General features: G+C 31.6%; 3 protein-coding genes across 3 annotated transcripts; 2 read left to right on the top strand and 1 right to left on the bottom strand.

Annotated features, from left to right (window-relative positions):
- Positions 1 to 3,043: 3,043 nt before the first annotated feature.
- LOC134257178 (phosphatidylinositol-glycan biosynthesis class W protein-like) lies at positions 3,044 to 6,829 on the bottom strand. Its single transcript, XM_062739822.1, has 6 exons — positions 6,231 to 6,829; positions 5,772 to 5,907; positions 5,328 to 5,581; positions 4,512 to 4,653; positions 4,110 to 4,206; positions 3,044 to 3,253 (listed from the first exon to the last, which is right to left on the bottom strand). The coding sequence occupies exons 1-6, from the start codon at positions 6,794 to 6,796 to the stop codon at positions 3,045 to 3,047; spliced, it is 1,404 nt and encodes a 467-aa protein (XP_062595806.1). The 5' UTR covers positions 6,797 to 6,829; the 3' UTR covers position 3,044.
- A 59-nt stretch (positions 6,830 to 6,888) lies between these two features.
- On the top strand, positions 6,889 to 8,720 carry LOC134257179 (required for excision 1-B domain-containing protein-like). The gene is made up of 4 exons (XM_062739823.1): positions 6,889 to 7,022; positions 7,324 to 7,528; positions 7,810 to 7,898; positions 8,212 to 8,720. The coding sequence occupies exons 1-4, from the start codon at positions 6,916 to 6,918 to the stop codon at positions 8,327 to 8,329; spliced, it is 519 nt and encodes a 172-aa protein (XP_062595807.1). The 5' UTR covers positions 6,889 to 6,915; the 3' UTR covers positions 8,330 to 8,720.
- Positions 8,721 to 11,245: 2,525 nt separating this feature from the next.
- Positions 11,246 to 17,535, top strand: LOC134257187 (probable histone deacetylase 1-B). The gene is made up of 16 exons (XM_062739829.1): positions 11,246 to 11,365; positions 12,160 to 12,272; positions 12,359 to 12,476; positions 12,885 to 12,959; positions 13,399 to 13,537; positions 13,814 to 13,955; positions 14,241 to 14,333; positions 14,521 to 14,629; positions 15,011 to 15,151; positions 15,511 to 15,619; positions 15,747 to 15,805; positions 15,936 to 16,010; positions 16,469 to 16,615; positions 16,868 to 16,943; positions 17,063 to 17,094; positions 17,233 to 17,535. The coding sequence occupies exons 1-16, from the start codon at positions 11,251 to 11,253 to the stop codon at positions 17,322 to 17,324; spliced, it is 1,635 nt and encodes a 544-aa protein (XP_062595813.1). The 5' UTR covers positions 11,246 to 11,250; the 3' UTR covers positions 17,325 to 17,535.
- The last annotated feature ends 2,355 nt before the right edge of the window (positions 17,536 to 19,890 follow it).

Here is a 19,890-nt window from a genome sequence, read left to right on the forward strand (position 1 = left end):
TGAAGTGAATGCAAAATTATTATTTTCATATGCAACTTAATTTGTTGATCCTTCGAATGAATATTAACACTTTTCAGTTGATGCCTACAAGTTGAGAAAAAACTCTTATTCTCATATTCAAACTAGTTTTAATTGTAATTCTTTTCCATCGTTATTTTGAAAAGGGGACATAGATTAATTTGGAGTTCATATTTTCTGAATATAATATATGTTTCATAACTCACATGTTACTATAGCATAGCATTTCCAATAAAATATATCTTTTTAACTACCAATTTTGGGACTCATTTGATTCACACATCCTTGCACTTTCAGAAAGTGCCATACACTTTATACCTAATACTGAAGAAAAGTAGAAATTTTGTTGTGTATTTTTTAAAAAAATATTAAAACTATAAAATAATCCAAAAAATTCAGGGTAGGGGCATCTGAGTGTTTGACAAACACTTCTTGTTTCATTTTGCTTACAGTAAATGAACATACGACAGTGAACATCCATGTCCATCTCTACATGTTAAATTTTAGATTTTCCCGGTATAGATTTTGTAGCCACTATATGCCTTACATTTATATAAGTGTCACAGATGAAAGTGTACCCTTGAACATTTTGACAATTACTTTGGTCATAATTTCCGTGGAATCTCAAATTTCTATTTTGTTTCATCCGTGACTGTGCTTTGTGTGAAATTTTTTATTATAAATCATAATCATATTTCTTAGACTGTCACTATATGCCTTACATTTATATAAGTACACTTGGACAAATTTACTCGGAAAATGTGTGACTGTGTAAATTAATACCACGTGGAAAAATGTATTTCTACAGTATCTGAATTCCATGTGAAGCATTCATACCCCACAATGTTTGACCATCCTACATACTTCAAGCTATTATTTGAAAAATATGAATCTGCACCATACAGGGATAATAAAATCTATCGTTTTTTGGTGTTCCTGAGAAAATTGATTTTTCATATGATGTGTTATATGCCTATCAAATTGACAAAACTACTTTGTTACAGAAGGAGGATGTGCATTTAATTGTTTCTCTGTAAGATTGTCATTGACAAGCTGCAGAGTTATCAAGTGATATCTGAGGACCAGCACAAGGACTTTCATGTTCCGCTCATACAATCTATACAATACCTAAGAACAGACTTCAAGGTTCAAAATGCTGCTGAACTGCAAGGCTGTCAAATCAAGATTCACAAAGATTTTTTTATTTATATTGTATCTACTTTTGTAATGCATACACTATAGATTGAACAATGATGTGCTCATAATTACACATTACCATATATAATAATTAAACACCCTTCAAAAAAGGGAGGGCATACTGCTTTGCTGCTGCGTGTTGGTCAGTCAGACTGTTTGTCCACCAAGTAGAATACTGGTTCACTTTCTTTGCAGCAGTTGCACATACTGAAATGAAATTTGACATACAGATGATTGTATCATAGAAATATCTAAGTCAATTAAGTTTTGTTTTGAGTGCGATCAACCTATTGATGACAGAGTTTTGCCCCTTGCACTTGGAAAAATGCCAGTCATTTGGAGGAGGGGGCATAATTGCTTCACAAACCTCTCTCGTTTTATATAATGTTCATTGTCCTAATTTTTTTTTCATTTTTATTCACAGATTCCTGTCTCATTTCAATGAAATAAATTGAAGTGAAGTTGAACAGCATGGTTTATGCCTTAAAGATGCACATGAGGGTGCCTCCCACATGAAATAATATAATCACAGTCCTAATATTTGGAAACTGTGAAATTCGGGTAAGGAAAAGTTTAAAAAGTACTAAGGCGAAATGGGAATTTTAGTATTTGTAAATATTATTACTGGGTTGATATAAAAATTTAAATGATAAAATTTTGGAAATGTAAATATTAAACAATTAATGGGGATTTATGAATACTGTGAATGAAATAATACGTGTAATACCAAATAATACTTTATATTTTAGATATATTAAATCTTCATCACCTTAATTCACCTGAGAGCTACTAAGGCAAAATGGGAATTCTTGTATACAGGGTAATTTTTGCCCCATCTTATTTCTGCCCTTTCACACTTGCAAACAATTTTGCCCCTTATAAATTCGTCCTGTCATAGTTTTATTATAGTAATTATACTGCATTCTTTGAATTTGCTCAGATGAAGGTAGGGCAAAAGTGGTGAAAATAAAACAGGGGTAAAAATTTCCCTGTATACAGTATTCATAAACCTGTTGTTCTACATTTACAAGAAGATGAAATTTATATGAAATTTCCCAGATATAAACATAGATTCAAAATTGTTCAAATCATGCCATTAGGGGTAGAGTGGGGCTAAAATATAAACTTGAATCTCCTTCATCAATGCTTAGTGGCAAGTTGGGTTGAAATTGGCTTTTAAGTTCTGGTTAAGAAGTTGAAAAATGAATACTTTACAGACTACACATTCTGAATTACAGACAGACAAAAGACATATTATGATCAGCAAAGCTCACTTGAATTTTTGACACAGGTGAGATAAAAATTACAAGTAGAGGAGCTGAGTAATACAATTGTATCAACTGACCCACCCTTCCTAGCTATGATCATGGTGATATTAATCTAATTCCTATGGTTTCTATTTAATGAATACAAAATTTGTAAAACAATTACAACACATGAACATCTACTGTATATTGCAAGTAAAGATGATGTATGACTAAAATGATCAATTCCATGTACAATGTTGAAAGATTGATTGATAAATTGTATGTTGTTTAACGACCCTCTCTCGAATTTTTCACTCATATGAAGATGCCACTTCTTGCCAGTGAGAGCTGCAAATTTTGTCCTATATTCGTCACTCAGGGCCATTAAGCACCAAGGAATCTTTTTGGTGCCAGCACCTACTGCAGCACGGGACCTTGGTTTATACATGTTATCCAAAGGACTAGTCCACATCCCACAGTGAGAATCGAACCTGCGATGTAAGGATCAGAGCAGGAGCAATGATGCGCCAAGCCAAGTGGACATCCAATGTTAAAAGAAGAACTACAGTAAATTCACAAGTGCTACCAGAATTTTAATTGTATTTTCCATTTATAAAACATAATTGATATAAAACTTAAAATACCCATATAAATAGTAAGAATTGTCATGCTCTTTGTTGGAGTAGATTGTATAGTGTCTATGCACAAATTTACAAGTCCAGTGAAAACATTTGCCAAAAGGAAGTATAACAATGCATTGTAATTTACAGCTGACAACAGGCACACATCACCTGAAAATAGGAAAAGTAGTGAAAACTTAAAGGAATACAGTCAAACTTGGTTGTAACAAAGTCAATGGGACCTATGAAATTACTTTGTTATATCCGTAATTCGTTATATCCATAATAAGAAATTTGTGAAATTTGTGTATCTAAGGATCCTAGATAACTTCACTATATTTGTGAATTCACAATAACAGTGTTCTTACTAAACAAGTTTTACTGTATAGTGTTCTTTGAATTAAACAAATATGAATATTTTATGATACATAAATAGTTTGTCTTAGTATCTAAGAATTATTAGAATTGTAAAAATTTGACCAGTGCTAATAAAATTTTAATTTTCATCTCCATTTGCTTAGAAAAATTGACACTTGCCCTAAAGAGTCAAAGGCATGTAAATGATATGAAGAAAGTAATATGAATTTGATTGAAATTAACAAAGCTGAACCTTGGACTAAAGCTAGGATCTCTCTTCAACTTGTTTTCAACAAGTTTCAGTGCTACATGTGTATAAATTGTACAGTACTGTAAACACTATCTGTCAAAGTCGATATATACTGTTGTGTCATTTCTGAATGAAAATGATTTGAATTGAATGTAACTGGGTAAAATCCTTTACTTCAAGCAATGTTTTAGATTTTTAAAAATAGGAAAACTGTTACATATGTAACGGGTGATTTTGCACATATTAAAAGAACGCGAAACGCGCACCATACTTTATTAACCGATAGTCTTTTATTTATGTTTGTGTGTTCTGTTGGTAATGTGTGTATATATTTTTGTTTGTTTGTAGCTCATTGCCAATTTGAAAATTTAATTTAAAATAAAGAACCATAAAAAACTTGACTTTAGTCGTTACACGTACCTTCCATGTTCTTTGTTTCAGAAAATGTGAATGACTGGAAATAACTGAACAAATCTGTCAACAACAACAACACAAGGAGAAACACTGACAAGGCCATCTGAAAAAAAAAAGGAATTTTTCATTGCATTATTCATATCAAAGGAAAATTCATGTACCGGAACTTTTCCTCCAATGGGCCATACATTTCTGCAGTATCAAAATGTCTGTTTAAATTACAATGTACTGTAAAAATTTAAGCAGATTTCTTAGTTTTCTTTATGTTTTAGTTGCTAGTATGCTGAGACAAATTTCTGCAGAAAATGTTTGGCCATGCATGTATATAGCAGAAGGAAATGTATGTCTACAGCAGCCCAGTGGATCCTAATATCAATACAAATTAATGAAATTATACAATGTACTTACAATCCAGGTCACATATGCAAAGTTGGCAAAACGTCTGGAGACTTCCTGAATGTGGAGCCCAGACCAGATCATCACACACCAGAATACAGCCTGGAGGAAGCACAGAACTACAGCAAACTGCATCCAATCTCTTATTGTTTTCCTGGAAATAACAAAATAATTCATTTCAAGTTTTGAATATACATGTACATCTATATATATATATATATATATATAAAAATAAAGATAGATTTGTATTTTGTCACATTTCATTTTACAAGATACAGTTAATTTTTAGTATCTACCAGGGTTACATTTTCTATGTATTAGTATACCATGGATACAATGTATGTTGAAATGAGTTTGAATATACATGTACATATATATATATATATATATATATATATATATATATATATATATATATATATATATATATATATATATATATATATATATAATGATAGATTTGTATTTTGTCACATTTCATTTTACAAGATACAGTTAATTTTTAGTATCTACCAGGGTAAAACATTCTTGTCTCTAATGTATTAGTATACCATGGATACAATGTATGTTGAAATGAGTCTGAAGTCCCAAGACCATTTGTTCATCTTGAATTTTTTTGGCCTTATTGAGATTAAGATAACAAACTTATACCCTGGTAATATCATATTTAGAAAGGAGTCATACTTAAAATAAGACAGATATGGCCAGACTAAACCTTGAGTTTCCATCCAGCAATTTTCTGTTTAGAAATTTATCCTAATATAAATCAACTACCTATATAATACCGGGTATAAACATGTAACTATATAACAATTTGAAGATATCTACCTTTCTTCATTAAATATATGCTTCCCCAGTTCCACTGCTAAGAAGTACAGAGACAGATACCCTACACAGGACACGATGCCCTCCCTGTTGGAGTCAAACCAGCCATGTCTCCCACCCTGTCCATCTGCTCCAAGGTCTAAGTACTCCGTTAAACCAAACTTAGTGAGGAACAGCTGATAGACTAGGATTATGAAAATGGCTGGCCCTGAGAGATTGATGTTTCCAAGGATTGTCAAAATAAGACTTGAACAAACCTGTAAAAAAACGTGAGTTATTATAATGGTCCATCAAAGTATTTAAAGTATATCATTTCTTTCATTGTAAATTCTGTACTCAGATTCCAATTGAATACAAAATGTGTATCCTTTATAAATCAAACTATGCTATTGAAGTTATGTTAATATTGATCTGTACTGCTTAAAATCTTGTCTAGTGTCTACTTACCTTAACTGCAGATACAGTGAAGAAGAAATTCCAATGCACTCCATATTCTGTAACATGTTCTTGGTAATTTACACCTTTAGTTGAAAGGACTCTACCCAATCCAATGACAATGAGAGGAATGGAGGATAAAACAGAGCTGCAAAACATTTATCTATAAGCTTCAAGATTATATTTTCCGTGTAAGATAATTTGTAAGGAATTAATATGCGCAAAGAGTTATATTTAATATGTGTAGTACAATTCCTGTATAAAAATGTTTCAACCTTGTGCAATGTGGTGTTAAATTCTCAATTTTACATATTTGGGTCATTGTACTTCTGGATAAAAATTGTGTTTCTGATCATTGACTCATGAAAGCCCTTTAAGCTAGGTTTATAGAAACACTTTATTTACACTAGTTGATGTGATCTAACCAAATACATGCTATTAAAACTCTTTAAAATTCAGTGCAAATGGTACCTTTTGAGACTTGAAACATTTGATTTGTGACGAGATTCTGGCGAAACAATACCATTGGCTACGATGAAAAGACCGACACCCGTATCCATCAAGCCTGTACCAAATGTTTCAGCCTTGCAGAATCTTCTTGGAAACACTTTGAAGTCCACAGCTAAGATACATATAGATGTACAAATTAAGGCAAAAGCTCTAAAATTACTAACAAAATCAAGTTTCTTGCTGAATTCCTGTTGAAGAAAAGGAACGATGGATTTATTGTTTTTCCTGCTTTGCTTCTGAGTAAGGAATGAAACAGCTGCTAGAGACAGAAGGGTTACTGCAATCAGAATCTTTGATTCGTTGAGGATCGTAACCGAAAGGAGTCCGGGAAGCACGAGTACTAGGAAGTCAAAAATCCCATGGGGCCATTGATTGCTCCGCTTAGGGACGCAAACATTGTGGAGAAAAACACAACAAGCTATGCCTAGATAAATTAAAGTTATTTCTGCTGCAGACGATCCCTGATGACCACTCACGAATTGTTCTTTTTGTTCTTTATACGAGGAACTGTTCGTCAATGTTGACATGTTTTCAAAATGTAATATACAAAATAATATACAGGATCACTCTCTCGAAGACGCTTGAAAGCCACTTCCTCCATGTGATTAAGCGTTTACAAGATTTTGTAAAGCAAAGTGAAAGTAGCATGGCAGAAGAAAACAACACAGTTGAGGGGTTGCCCCCGAAAGATTTATTAAAAAGATTTCATTGTTTGCAAGGAGAAAGAGTGGAAACGTATAGTTTATTTGAAGAGTAAGACTTTTTTCTAACTTTTATATAGAAAAGAATCTAAATCTTAAAAGCAGAAAGTTGTAAAATGACCCAAAACTTTAGCATGTTTAGGCACCCATCTGTCTCAACTACTTATGCTTCTTGTCTACTATTCTTATTTGTTTACTTTAAAACACCATCCTTTTTCTCGGTATCGATCAGCAACACTTTCTTATTAACTTTGCTTGAGTTGACTGAAATTTGATTGAACATAGTTTTCATTAATAACATGATTAATATCAATATTTTAATTCATAATGATATGATATTATTTTGGTTTTAGGGGTTTCCAGGCATACTTGAATGGAGCTCCAAACTATAATTTCCCAATGTACAGACAACTTGTTCATGAAATAACACAAACTTTCTCTAAAATCTCCCAAGATATCATATTAATTGTAAAGGAGTTAGAGGAAATCCACAATCTGACCAGTATAGCTTCCATTGTCTCTGGAATACAAAACAATGAAAAGGACAAACTGGAAAAGGTAATGTTTAATAAACTTTATCATATTAATGATACATGTATTAGCATGTCAATGTTGATAATAACATACTTTACTGGACTGGAAAGCCTGTTTAGTGAAAAATATTTGTAATCATACATACAATTGTTTTAATATGAATATTTTAATCGATTTTTTTTTTGGGGGGGGGGGTAACCTATTACTTAGATGCTTTTTATCAAGATTTACAGATTCCAAGTAATGCTATATACATTATTTTACTGCACATTAATAAAGTCAATCTTTGTACCAATTCCTTTCAGACTGTTAAGTTACAACTAGCCAGACAAAATGCCACAGACCATCCTAATGATTCCAGTTTTAAAGAAGAAGAAGGAGATTTGAAAGAAAGGTAATTATGGTACTTGTATATTATAAATCACTTTTATATGAATATTATTTTTGAATAATTGCATGCTGTCCTTTTGCAAAAATTTCATTTTTCTGCCTATTTTTATTTTTGCAAAAATTTCATGAAATTTTTGTGTTATATCCATATATTTTTATTTTTCAAATACTTCGTTATATCCGGAATCCCAAATTTGCCTATAAATATGTAATAACTTTCCTGCAAATCACTCAATGTATATATACATGTATGTACACTAAAAAAAGGAACTATAGGTATACTCTGTGAAACTTATAAACTTCAATTTTGATTTAAGCATTCAAAATGTTATACGGGACATCAACGAAAGAATGGAAGAGCTGAAGTTTGAATCCGAAGATCTGTATGCTGATGATTTGGATGATGAGAAAGATGATGAAGCTGCAGAAAGATGACAGTTTCAGGAGACTGAAGAATACTGAACACAGTATCATCAAATTATGTGGTCCATGTACAGTTTAATTATTCCGCTAGATTTAACAAAACACAAGAAACTGTAATGTGTGAAAAATATTGAAATATTGAAGAAAAAATTATTCAATCAAAAGTTTAATCTCATTATATCTGACACCAGAACAAGATGACAAATGAATAAAAGTTGGTATAAGTACTGTTATATTTGGTTTGATAAATATACACTAACGATAGTTAAGAATTTGAATTGGATGTGATTTTAAATTAATTGTTAAATAAAGATCTGTATGTTTGATAAAGGAAATCTATATTTACCATGTGTTTGGTATATATGTATGTAATTTTGTTGGCATATTATTAAAATATATTATGTTATTGGTTTTTTTTATTATAAGTTTTAAATCTTTACATAAAAATTTTGTGGACTATGTTGAAAATATCTGATGAGCAATGAAAAACAATTTGAACATATTTACAAGCATTTAGACTTAGTATGCAGCATATTAATATAAGCAAGTTTATGAAGTTGTGTTTGTGAAAAACTGACCAGTGAAATATGAAAGTCTAAGCACTTACCATTAAAACTGTTATGGCCAAGGTTAAAGTTTATTTAGGATGTGGGTCAAGTCAAAGTTCAAAGTCAAAGGGTCAAATGTAAGGTACCCAGGGGAAAACCTTGTTATAAGAAATGCACATGTGAAACATTTAAAAAGCCCTTGCACAACTGTTCAAAATCTATGGCCAAGGTTAAAATATTTTAAATGTAGCAGTAGGTCAAACTCCAAGGTCAAGGTTAAAATTGTTGGTATTCTCAATGGAACATTTTGTCACATGTAATACACCTGAGAAATATGAATGTCCTAGTAACTATTATTTAAAAGCTATATCCATTGTTTTCTTACAGCAGGTCAAAGTTCAATGTCTAAAGGTAAAAAATATTTATATTCATGAAAAGGTCTTATAATAAAGAATATGCATGTGAAGTATGAAAGATACTAGTCAATGCGAGTCAAAGGTTCAACCAATATGGGCAATATTAAAGTTTTTTTGCGGACAAACAAATTAACAAACAGCTAGACAGACAGACAGATATAATAACTTGTTTTTGAGAAAAAACATAACAATTAAGGACAGCAAAAAAAAGAGAATTATATCACAGGCACCTGACATTAGGTGCCTGTGATTCTAAATCATCTAAAGTTATTTTTTTTTTATTTTTCTTTCAATAAAATCCATATATGACGTCAGATGCCTGTGACTTACACATATTTGAATGAATTTTCATATTTATAGATTTTTTTTTTAAACAAACACGCATTTTTTTATTTGGCAGTAAAAAAAAATTCAGGAATTTCTTCTAAGTAACCTCCTTTCTTAAAATTTCGGGGGGGGGGGGGGGGGAGGGGGTATGTCATTGACATATACATATTCAGAAATTATGGAAAATATTTATCAAAACAGAAACAACATATCCTTTTTATAATTTACTGCAAAAGTTTTGTTCTTGATTAAGAGCACAAAATATTCATTTTAATACCAGTTTCAAATGAGATAAAAATAAAAAATGTACTTTATCACTTTATCTGTTGCATATATATTAATTAAATGTTACATAAGCTATGACCAGATAATCCATTTTCGTGAGTATTTGAATATCTAGTGATGTTTTCAGGCTGATTTCAAACAAATCCGTGTTAAGCTGGTATGAAAAATGTCATATAAGTAATATTTATATGCAAATAGGTCACAGTCATGAAATAATTTTTTCACAAGGTCAAAAAAATTGTCTTATGTGTCTTGAAGAAAATTTGAAAGCAATTTCAAATAAATATAATTAGTGAATATGAATAGGCAGTTGGCTTTACCAAATAATTGTAAGCAGTTGGCTGTCGTATATGGAATTCCATACTCAAGTAATTGAATTATACATATTTAAGTTATGGCGAAAGTTGCGACAGATAAGAAGTGAAAAAACAATTGAATTTTTAGCATATAGGTCAAATTTCAAAAGTCTCACAAAGACTGAAAATATTTGCCTATGAAAATACTTACACACACTAAAAAGAACAAAAACGATCATACTTAAACCTTGTCTTCTCTCCATTTTTTTGAAAGATGATTCTAAAAGTGTGCTATAAAAAACACATTTTTTTATTTTAGTGGAGACCCACTATACCTTAAAAGCAATTTTATCAAATATGAAATTTAAATGCCTAAAATCAACTGAGCGGTGTAGCATAGTGGATAAGTTATAAAGCAAAGGTATTTTTATTTAAAGTTGATAACAGATACCATCTAATAACAAACAGAATTTTTCTCTCTCAGAAAAGTTTTTTTCTCATACTTTCAAAATTTTCAATAATTAGAAGCTAATTTAAATAATCAATTCACATATTTGATATGATTTCAATAACGCTACAATATCTGCCCGCCTTGTTCACCAATCTTCTTTACCAGTTCTAGATTGAGTAGAAAAAAGCAGGTTAAAAAGATAAAATTTTAACAAATAATAATTGAGTGAGTCAATGACCACTTACTTATTACAGATACGATTCAAGGATAACCCCCCCTCCCTTTTGCCCTATTTTTGTTTTCTCTGCTGTCAATTTTATTTTACCGAAATAAAAATCGATTTCATAAGTATATGCTGAGAGAAGATGCAAAACACCCTTTAACAGACGAAGTTATAAAATTACTTACACTCAATATTTATTTTTAAAACACAAAAATGAAAGCCGGGTTACGTTAGAGTTCCAATCTCCTAGATGCTATTGATTTTATGCAATTCTGTGCACAAATAACATTTCTTAGATATTACAGTACAGTACGTCATCTCTCTCTCTCTCTCTCTCTCTCTCTCTCTGAAATAAGTTACAAGGAGAGTTGCTTGCCCTTGAATTACATGTTGACAGGTGTCGCTCTTTTGCTTGTGCGCTTCCGCAGGGTCATTTACTCAAAGCTTCACAGAATGGCAACCCAACCGCACAATAAGAAGAAAATTTGTTACTACTACGATGGTAAGTCTGATCGTGTTATTGTATTTAAACAGAAACCTTATACTTTCATAAATAATTTTATTCAATTCGTAAAGTGGCTTTGTTGTTTTTATTTTGGTGAAACATCGTGCGCCCGTAGGAGCCCCAGGAAACAAAAGAAGAAGCCGAAATAATTAATGTTTTTCGTAAAGAAAAATATATGTAAAGTGTAATTTTGACAAGTTACAATTTTATATGGTTATTTCCATCTTTTAAACTCGTTTTCTTTGTATTAAATCCAAAATATAAGTTTAAAATTGGAAAGCGCGTTTCAACCATCTGAATAAAACTATGGAAGCCCAACCCACAACGGACCTTGCGTACGGATTTTCAAAGTAATATTTCTGCTTATTATGTCAATGAAACCCAATTTATGCGAGTTATTTGAACTTTACAATAATAATAAAACTGTTTTGAAATTAAATATGCAGTTTTTCTTGAATTATTTCGAAAAATAAGAGATTTATATGGAAATTTACATGTATGGAAGCCCTGCCCAACTTGTTTTCGAGAAGGAAAAATATTCTAATCCTCAAAGTTCTTGATAGCTAGGACGATTTTCCTGGTTTTGATATACATAAGATTACCTTACAAATCTTCCAAAAATACTTTAGAACCATAAATTTAGGCAAATGGATAGGAAATGATGGATTGATTCTAGTGAAATGTACAGAAGTATACATTTCTCCAGATATAAATAATGTGAAGTCTTTATGTTTTTGAAAATTATTTATCTATAATTATTTCTATTTTGAAAGATTTTAACTAATTTTAAGGTGACATTGGTAATTACTACTATGGACAAGGGCATCCCATGAAACCTCACAGGATACGTATGACCCACAACCTCATTCTTAACTATGGACTCTACAGGAAAATGGAAATATATGTAAGTGTGCAAATACTTTCAGATATTTCATCTAATAATTTAATTATTTGTTTCTACTCATATTTGCCTATTTATTTCTCATTCAGAGACCACACAAAGCCACACAAGAAGAAATGACAAAGTTTCACAGTGATGACTACATAAAGTTTTTACGCAGCATTCGACCAGACAACATGTCTGATTATAACAAACAGATGCAAAGATGTAAGTTTATTAATAATTATTATATTTTTGTTCATTAAAATGTGATACAATTTAGTTTCAATTGTAACACTTAATTGACTTGATGTTTAAAATTTACGTGGGAATTTTAAGCTCCACATTAAGATAATACTGAAACAATTATGAAAAAGATTTTGAGGAATATCCTGAATTGTAATGTTTAATAAAGATTTTAAATTAAATACAGTAAAAATTATTATAGGGAAGAAACATATTGGACAGTGTTCTAATAGGATCTTTAAAAGTTTATTATAACCATGCAGGATTTTCTTTGTAGCAAGTTCTTTATAAAACCAAGTGTTTATGTACTATAATAATGAATTAGACACTTCGACAATACATCTTTTCTTCTATTACTTGGGACTGATTTTTTTTTTCTTGTAATTTCAGTCAATGTAGGAGAGGACTGTCCCGTCTTTGATGGAATGTATGAATTCTGTCAGCTCTCAACAGGTGGATCAGTAGGTAAGTAAGAAGTTTTTAGTAAATCAAGCCAAATTCTTCCATCATAATGACACAATGAAACAAGAAAATGAAGTACCGGTACATGTACAAGCAGTTCAAATAACTGAAAACTTTATAGATGTGTTACAGATTCTGTGTTCTGTTATACTTTCACAAAACTACAAACTATTCATATATTCATTAAAAAAGTTAAATATAAAAATGATATTACTGTGTTGGAGGTTCTGTGTTTTGCGCCCTAAAACTTTCACAAATCTCAAAGTAAACTGTATAATATCTTAAACAAAAATCTTTTTGGGCGAATTTAAAACAGGGCAAACTTGTTTTCAAATGTGAAAGAGCGAAAATAACATGGGGCGAAAATAACCCTGTAAACAGTATTTAAAAGTTGCTGAGAATGAAAACCAAAATTGATAATTCCCAATTTTTTTTGTAAAAGCTGGAGCTGTGAAGCTTAACAAACAGGCAGCAGACATTGCTATTAACTGGGCAGGAGGACTCCACCATGCTAAAAAGTCTGAGGCTTCAGGATTCTGTTACGTCAATGACATTGTTCTGGCTATTCTGGAGCTGCTCAAGTAAGAGTCTTTATAACAGTTTTCACGGGAAAGTCCTTTTCCCAGTAGTGCTGCCACCAGCCGCAGTGATATAAAAATAAGAAGGGGGGGGGATAAATTTACACTGTTTATTAAAATGTTTTTACACCTGACATGTTTAAAAAAATGGCTGAATTTGTAAATTTTTATCATATATAATTATTTAGATTTTTTGTAAGGATGCTGCATTTTTTGGTATGATTTTTCACGGTACCTAAGATTTTAAATAGACTTAATTTTTATGTCTCTACACTTCAGGTACCACCAGCGAGTGTTGTACGTTGACATTGACATTCACCATGGTGACGGAGTGGAGGAAGCCTTCTACACCACAGATCGTGTCATGACCGTCTCCTTCCACAAGTACGGGGAGTACTTCCCTGGTACAGGAGATCTCAGGGTAGGAAACTAGTAAACAATTATTAAGCACAGTGGTTTAGAAAAATTCTACAAGAAAAACCTACAATCTTTTTTTTGAATAAAAATTATAAAGAGGAAAGTATAAGAAAAATATGAAAAATGACTTTCTTTTCTTCTGAAAGAGTTTTACAAATCCCATTTTGCCTAATAATAGACTGAGAAATCTCTAATCTCTGTTTATTTTTCCTCTCCTTTGCTTTCAAGCACCATGCAAACTACAAATGATAGTGTTATTGTGAAGACTTGATTTTTTTTAATTTTACAGGATATTGGCGCAGGAAAGGGTAAATACTATGCTGTCAACTTTCCACTGAGAGACGGAATTGATGATGAATCTTACGAATCTATATTTAAACCTGTAAGTTATTGGTCAAATTAATGTGTCTGGAATTAATCTTTTCAAAGGGACACTGTACAATGCCTCATATTGACATCTTAATAAAATCAGGTATTCCAATGCATCTTATAAAAGAAAATTTGATAGACTCCAAGAACTGTGTTTTTACTATAGATAGATTGTTTTAAAGCTCTGGAATTTATGACAGGTGATGACTAAGGTTATGGAGATGTACCAGCCAAGTGCCATAGTTCTACAGTGTGGAGCTGATTCTCTATCAGGAGACAGGCTGGGCTGTTTCAACCTCACTCTCAAAGGTAAAGAGGTCAAAGTGTAAAGGTCAGAAAATTGGGCAACATGTAAAATTAAAATGTCAAGATTTTTTTTTTTTTACTTGCCATTGTTTGAAGTTCAATACTTAAAAGCATTCATGGAGAAGAAAGACTCATAAAAGCTTTCTTTATAATGTATGATTTACCCATCAATTTCCTTGTTTTTGTTAGACATTGAAGTAATACATTGCAGACATTAACTTTGACTGCTGAAAAGAAGACTTATTTTTCATGATCAGTATATATCCTCCATACATGAATTATCTATTTGAACTTGTCATAAAAGCTTTCTGTGATAGCAGTTTTATTGAAAGTTGAATCAATGCAAGATATTAGATATATATTGGGAGGTTATTTTTGTTACAGGACATGGTAAATGTGTGGAGTACATGAAGAAATGGAACCTGCCCCTGCTGTTACTGGGAGGGGGAGGGTACACAATAAGGAATGTGGCCAGATGTTGGACGTACGAGACCTCCATAGCACTGGGGGTGGAAATCGCTAATGGTGGGTATTCCAAAGACTTATTTCTGAGTACTGCAGACAAAATGTTATGCCATACAAAGAAAAATTGGCAGAAGTCAGTGATTTTAACTAGTATACATATATATTTGGCACTAAGAACAGTCATTAGGTCTATGGGAGATACATGTATGAAAACATTTGATGACATGCAAACATTTTACACAGGGATATTATATGTGTAACATAGCCAAGAATATTAGATGTTTTACATTGCCCAAAGTGAATCTTTTAATGGTATTTCAAACTCCATCAAGAGCAAAAAGTTTTTTTCTTTTTATGAAATTTATAGCTTATTTATTTTTATTATCTCTTGATGCTTATAAGATTTTTTTTCTTTTCAGAGTTGCCATACAATGATTATTTTGAGTATTACGGGCCTGACTTTAAGTTACACATCAGTCCCTCAAACATGGCTAATCAGAACACAGGAGAATACATGGACAAAATAAAGTAAGCAGGGGTTTTAATCTAGTATTCAGCAAAAATAGTGTAAGATTGAAAATTTAGTTTTTAAAAATTGTATACCTGTAATAAACCTATGTGAATTTGAAGTAATTTTGTCCATTTATCCCCCCAGAACACGTCTCTTTGAAAATTTGAGAATGCTGCCTCATGCACCTGGTGTTCAAATGACAGGTAAGCTTAAATAGAAACAGTTTATGTTCATGAAAAATGCCAAAATTTAAATTGTAATTTTTTGACATCACCACTATGTGTTAATATGCTGTTTCAGTAAGGTGTGTATTGGGTTCTTTCTTTTATTCAGCTATTCCTGAAGATGCTTTGAATGATGAAAGTGGAGAAGAAGAAGACAAGGAAAATCCAGATGAAAGAATTTCTAGTATGTTTATCAGTGAAAAATCTTACTAAGGAATACAGCACAAATTTAATGAATAGACTTGGTTCCAAGTCAATAAATATTTTTGGTCTTGAAATCAGAGAATAGCAATATGTTGAATTAGGTGTCTTTTTTGATTGCAACCTTTGACTATCTTTTAAGATTTTTAACAGAATAAGTAAAATAAGACTTTGTCAATCCATCCCTAATCTTTTGACATCTAAAGCTTATGAGACTTCCTTTTCATTTTTAGTCAAGATTTATACATCAAGGTGAAGTTCAATTTTCATACAATCAGAGTGACAGCACACATCACTTTCTTAAAGGGGGGGGGGTGTTACAGTTTTTTCTAAGTTTTTTGGGCAGTTAGGTCCTGTTCTATACATGAATCTCTAACCGAGGCCTTTAATACTAAAATCTTCTTTTGGTTGACAGTGATTATATCATGTTTATTATTATAGTTCGTGCCAGTGACAAACGAGTGACAGGGGAGGGGGAATACTCTGACAGCGAGGATGAGGGGGAGAGGAAAGATCGGGCCAGTTACAAACCTAAAGCCAAGAGGATGAAGACAGAGAACGAGGAGAAGAAAGAGGCAACTGACAAAGGTAGGAGTTGTCTACTCTTTATTCAGGATACTGAATCTGGGTTATTTTCACTTTTACACTTGCTTGCAATTTTGTTCTGTTTTAAATTCACTCAATCATAGTTCTGTTGAAGAATTATACCTTCTTCTTTAAATTTACTGCTTAAATTTGCCCACTCTTGTAAAAATTTAATACAAAGGCCAAAATTGATTTGTTACATTAATCATATTTTCAAATATATCTATGTTGATAAATTTATATTCTATATTTCAGGCGCAAAGAAAGAAGACAAAGAGGTGAAGAAAGAGACAGAGAATAATAAAGAGGAAACTAAACCTGCTGAGAAAAGGTAAAGGACACTACTGGTTAATGTAGAAAAATTCTGCTTCAAGGGAAATAACTCCTGTTTTCACCTATCAAACAATTTTGGCCTTTTATCATTAATTTCTTTTGGCATTTTCTTTTCAGTGAGGAAAAAACAGAGACAGCTGAGAAAAAAGGTGAGGGTTAGATAATATTGATTAGTTGCATATTTCATTTTAATTGCACAAGATAGCCTTTCCTGTGTATTGTTCTAATGAGCAATGCATGACCACTCTTGACATGAAAATTTGAATCTTTACACTTTGTATTTTCAGAGTCTTCACCGGCTAGTGTTAAAGAGCCAGCAGCAGCAGAACCAAAGGAATCCAGTGACTCAAGCAGTACACCACAGAAAATGGAACTTTGATAAATAAGACATTTTATCAATATCAAAAATTTTGTTATATTCATCTTGTTTATAGGGACATTTGTGCAGCTGTATCATCTCTAAATCTCACCATCAACATTGTGTGTTACCAAGCATAGGATATCGAATTCAAAAGATTTTATGCTAAATAGAGAAATTGCATCTCTTTCATGTACAGATCACAGAATAAATATAGTGAACCTTCTATAAATGTTTTGAAGTTATTGAAGTTAATTTCTTTTAATTGTAAAAAGTGTAGGACAACTACACTGATGATCATAAACAATAAACTCTAGAACTTCTATGCATTAGAATTGTCCAAAAAAGGGTCACACCTTCTTCAAAGGGAGATAGATAAGAAATACTGGGTAGTAAAAAATTAGTTGGGATATTTTAAAATTGTCATCTCAGGAACCAGTTGGCCAGAAAAATTGAAAAGGAAGAAAAAGCTTTTTGACTTAGTGTAGATTCAAGTTTAGTCAAATAATGACCCCTGGAGGGTAGGGTGGGGCTACAATTGGCAATCAGAATTTGACATAGAAATGCATAGAATGCATTAACAAGAGGCCCACAAGTTTTAACGGTAACCCGAGTTCCATAACTTTTTTAGGCTATGACACTTTCCAATATTATTAAGGACATATGATACAAACTTTTGTCAAAGAATTTGGAAATAACAACTTGAGTCATGATTAAATGAATAAAATGAAAAACTTGCACCGCTTAGTTTTTAATTTTTTATTCAAATTTGCACAAAAATGGAATTTAAATTGAAAAATATTTGTATAGATTAATAAGGCTGGTTTCCGAAGGGCAGACTTTTGAACCTCACAGAAGGTTAACAATTTCTTTATATTCGAGAAATTTATTGTTTGTATCATTTGCAATCAAATTAGGCCAAAAAAATATATACCAATCCAGGCATCCGTTTATTTTGTTTGTATCATCCTTCCTTAAGAACATTTACTTGGATGATCTCAACATTTTGATGCCATCGTAAACAAAGATTCAGGGTATATTTAGTTTTTCCTCTGTCCATCTGTCTGTTTGTCCCCAAAAACTTTAACCTAGCTCTTAACTTTTGAGTGGATGGGGTATGGCTTTCATATTGCACGTTTATTCCTTGTAACAAGACCTTTCCTTAGGTACCACCAAATTTAACCTCTTGACCTTCATCTTTGACCTTTTTGTACAAGGAATTGTTATACTGATATCTTGGTCATAACTTATGAACAGTTGATGATAGTGCTTTCTTACTTTAAGTGTAATTCTTGTGACAAGACCTTTCAGTGGGTATAAATATTTTTGACATTAGAGTTTAACTCACTTTTTAAAAACTCCTTGGCCATATTAAAGTTTTGAACAGTTAGAACTAGGACTCTCAAATTTCAAAGGTGTTTTACTTGTGACAAGACCTTCCTTTGGTACCAATTTTTTTTTACCTTTTCACCTTGATCTGTGGAGTTTGACATGCAATTGGGAGAATTCAACCCTAACCATATGCTGCTATATGGGGGCATCAGTGTTTCACGAACATATCTTGATTAAATTTATTTTTTTTTTCTTGTTTGTAAAACAAATAATATTTTACAAGGGCCTTCTGATGAAATTACTCCTGAACAGAATTTGTTTTCGCATCCAATTCAGCAAAGAAAATTCTAAACAAGATGTATCAAGTATACCACACAACTGAGATTTTTAAACTTTTTTTCAATTTCCTATTTGCACTGACTACCGTAAATCTGGAAATTTTTGCTGTAGATAAATTTTTAGCAAATTTGCGAGTTCACTGCATTCGCAAAAATATTTTTCTTAAAAATAATTCAACAATAAGAAAATGTAAACAAAGTAGTGGTCATTCGCAAAATTTTGAAACGTAAAAATTGTAAAAATTAATCCACAGCATTTTTACCCAGATTCGCAAAATAAAATCGACGTAAAAATTTCCAGATTTACGGTATATGAAACATACATGTATATATTGTATATTTCGGTTTACTGTAAAATCATATATATTCACGGGGTCAAATTTTCATGGTTTCAGGAAAATATAGGGGTTTGTGGGAATTCATTTCAAGGATGGAGAATTGATGAGTAGTAATATCTGTGAAAAATTACATGGTGTACATGCATAAAAGGTCTTTTCTTGCCTTGAAAACCATGAAAACTAAACCCCATATAAAGTAAGTGATTTCACAGTACATGCCTCATTCAAGGTCCTCCTCTGAATGAAAATAACAGACATAAAATTTTTCCCTGAATGTTTTTAATTGGAGATCATTTACATATTAAAAAAAATAAACAACTCCAAACATAATACTTGTTATGGATGGAAAGCTATAAACTACAGAATAAACTATCAAAACTTTTTAAAAATGTCACAACAAATCAAATTCTCAACCTGGAGATTTTGGCAACAATCAATGTTATAGATTATTAAGACAGGAATGTAACGATAAAAGCGTGATACATTAGAATTATCTAACATATCTCAACACAATACTTGTTGTGGATAAAACTAAAATATAAATAGCAAAACATCTTTTTAAAAAGTAACAAAATCACA

This window comes from Saccostrea cucullata, unplaced genomic scaffold (genome assembly GCF_032062105.1).
Source record: "Saccostrea cucullata isolate Sc308-1 unplaced genomic scaffold, CSIRO_AGI_Scuc_v1 ctg1002, whole genome shotgun sequence".
Lineage (NCBI taxonomy): Eukaryota > Metazoa > Mollusca > Bivalvia > Ostreida > Ostreidae > Saccostrea > Saccostrea cuccullata.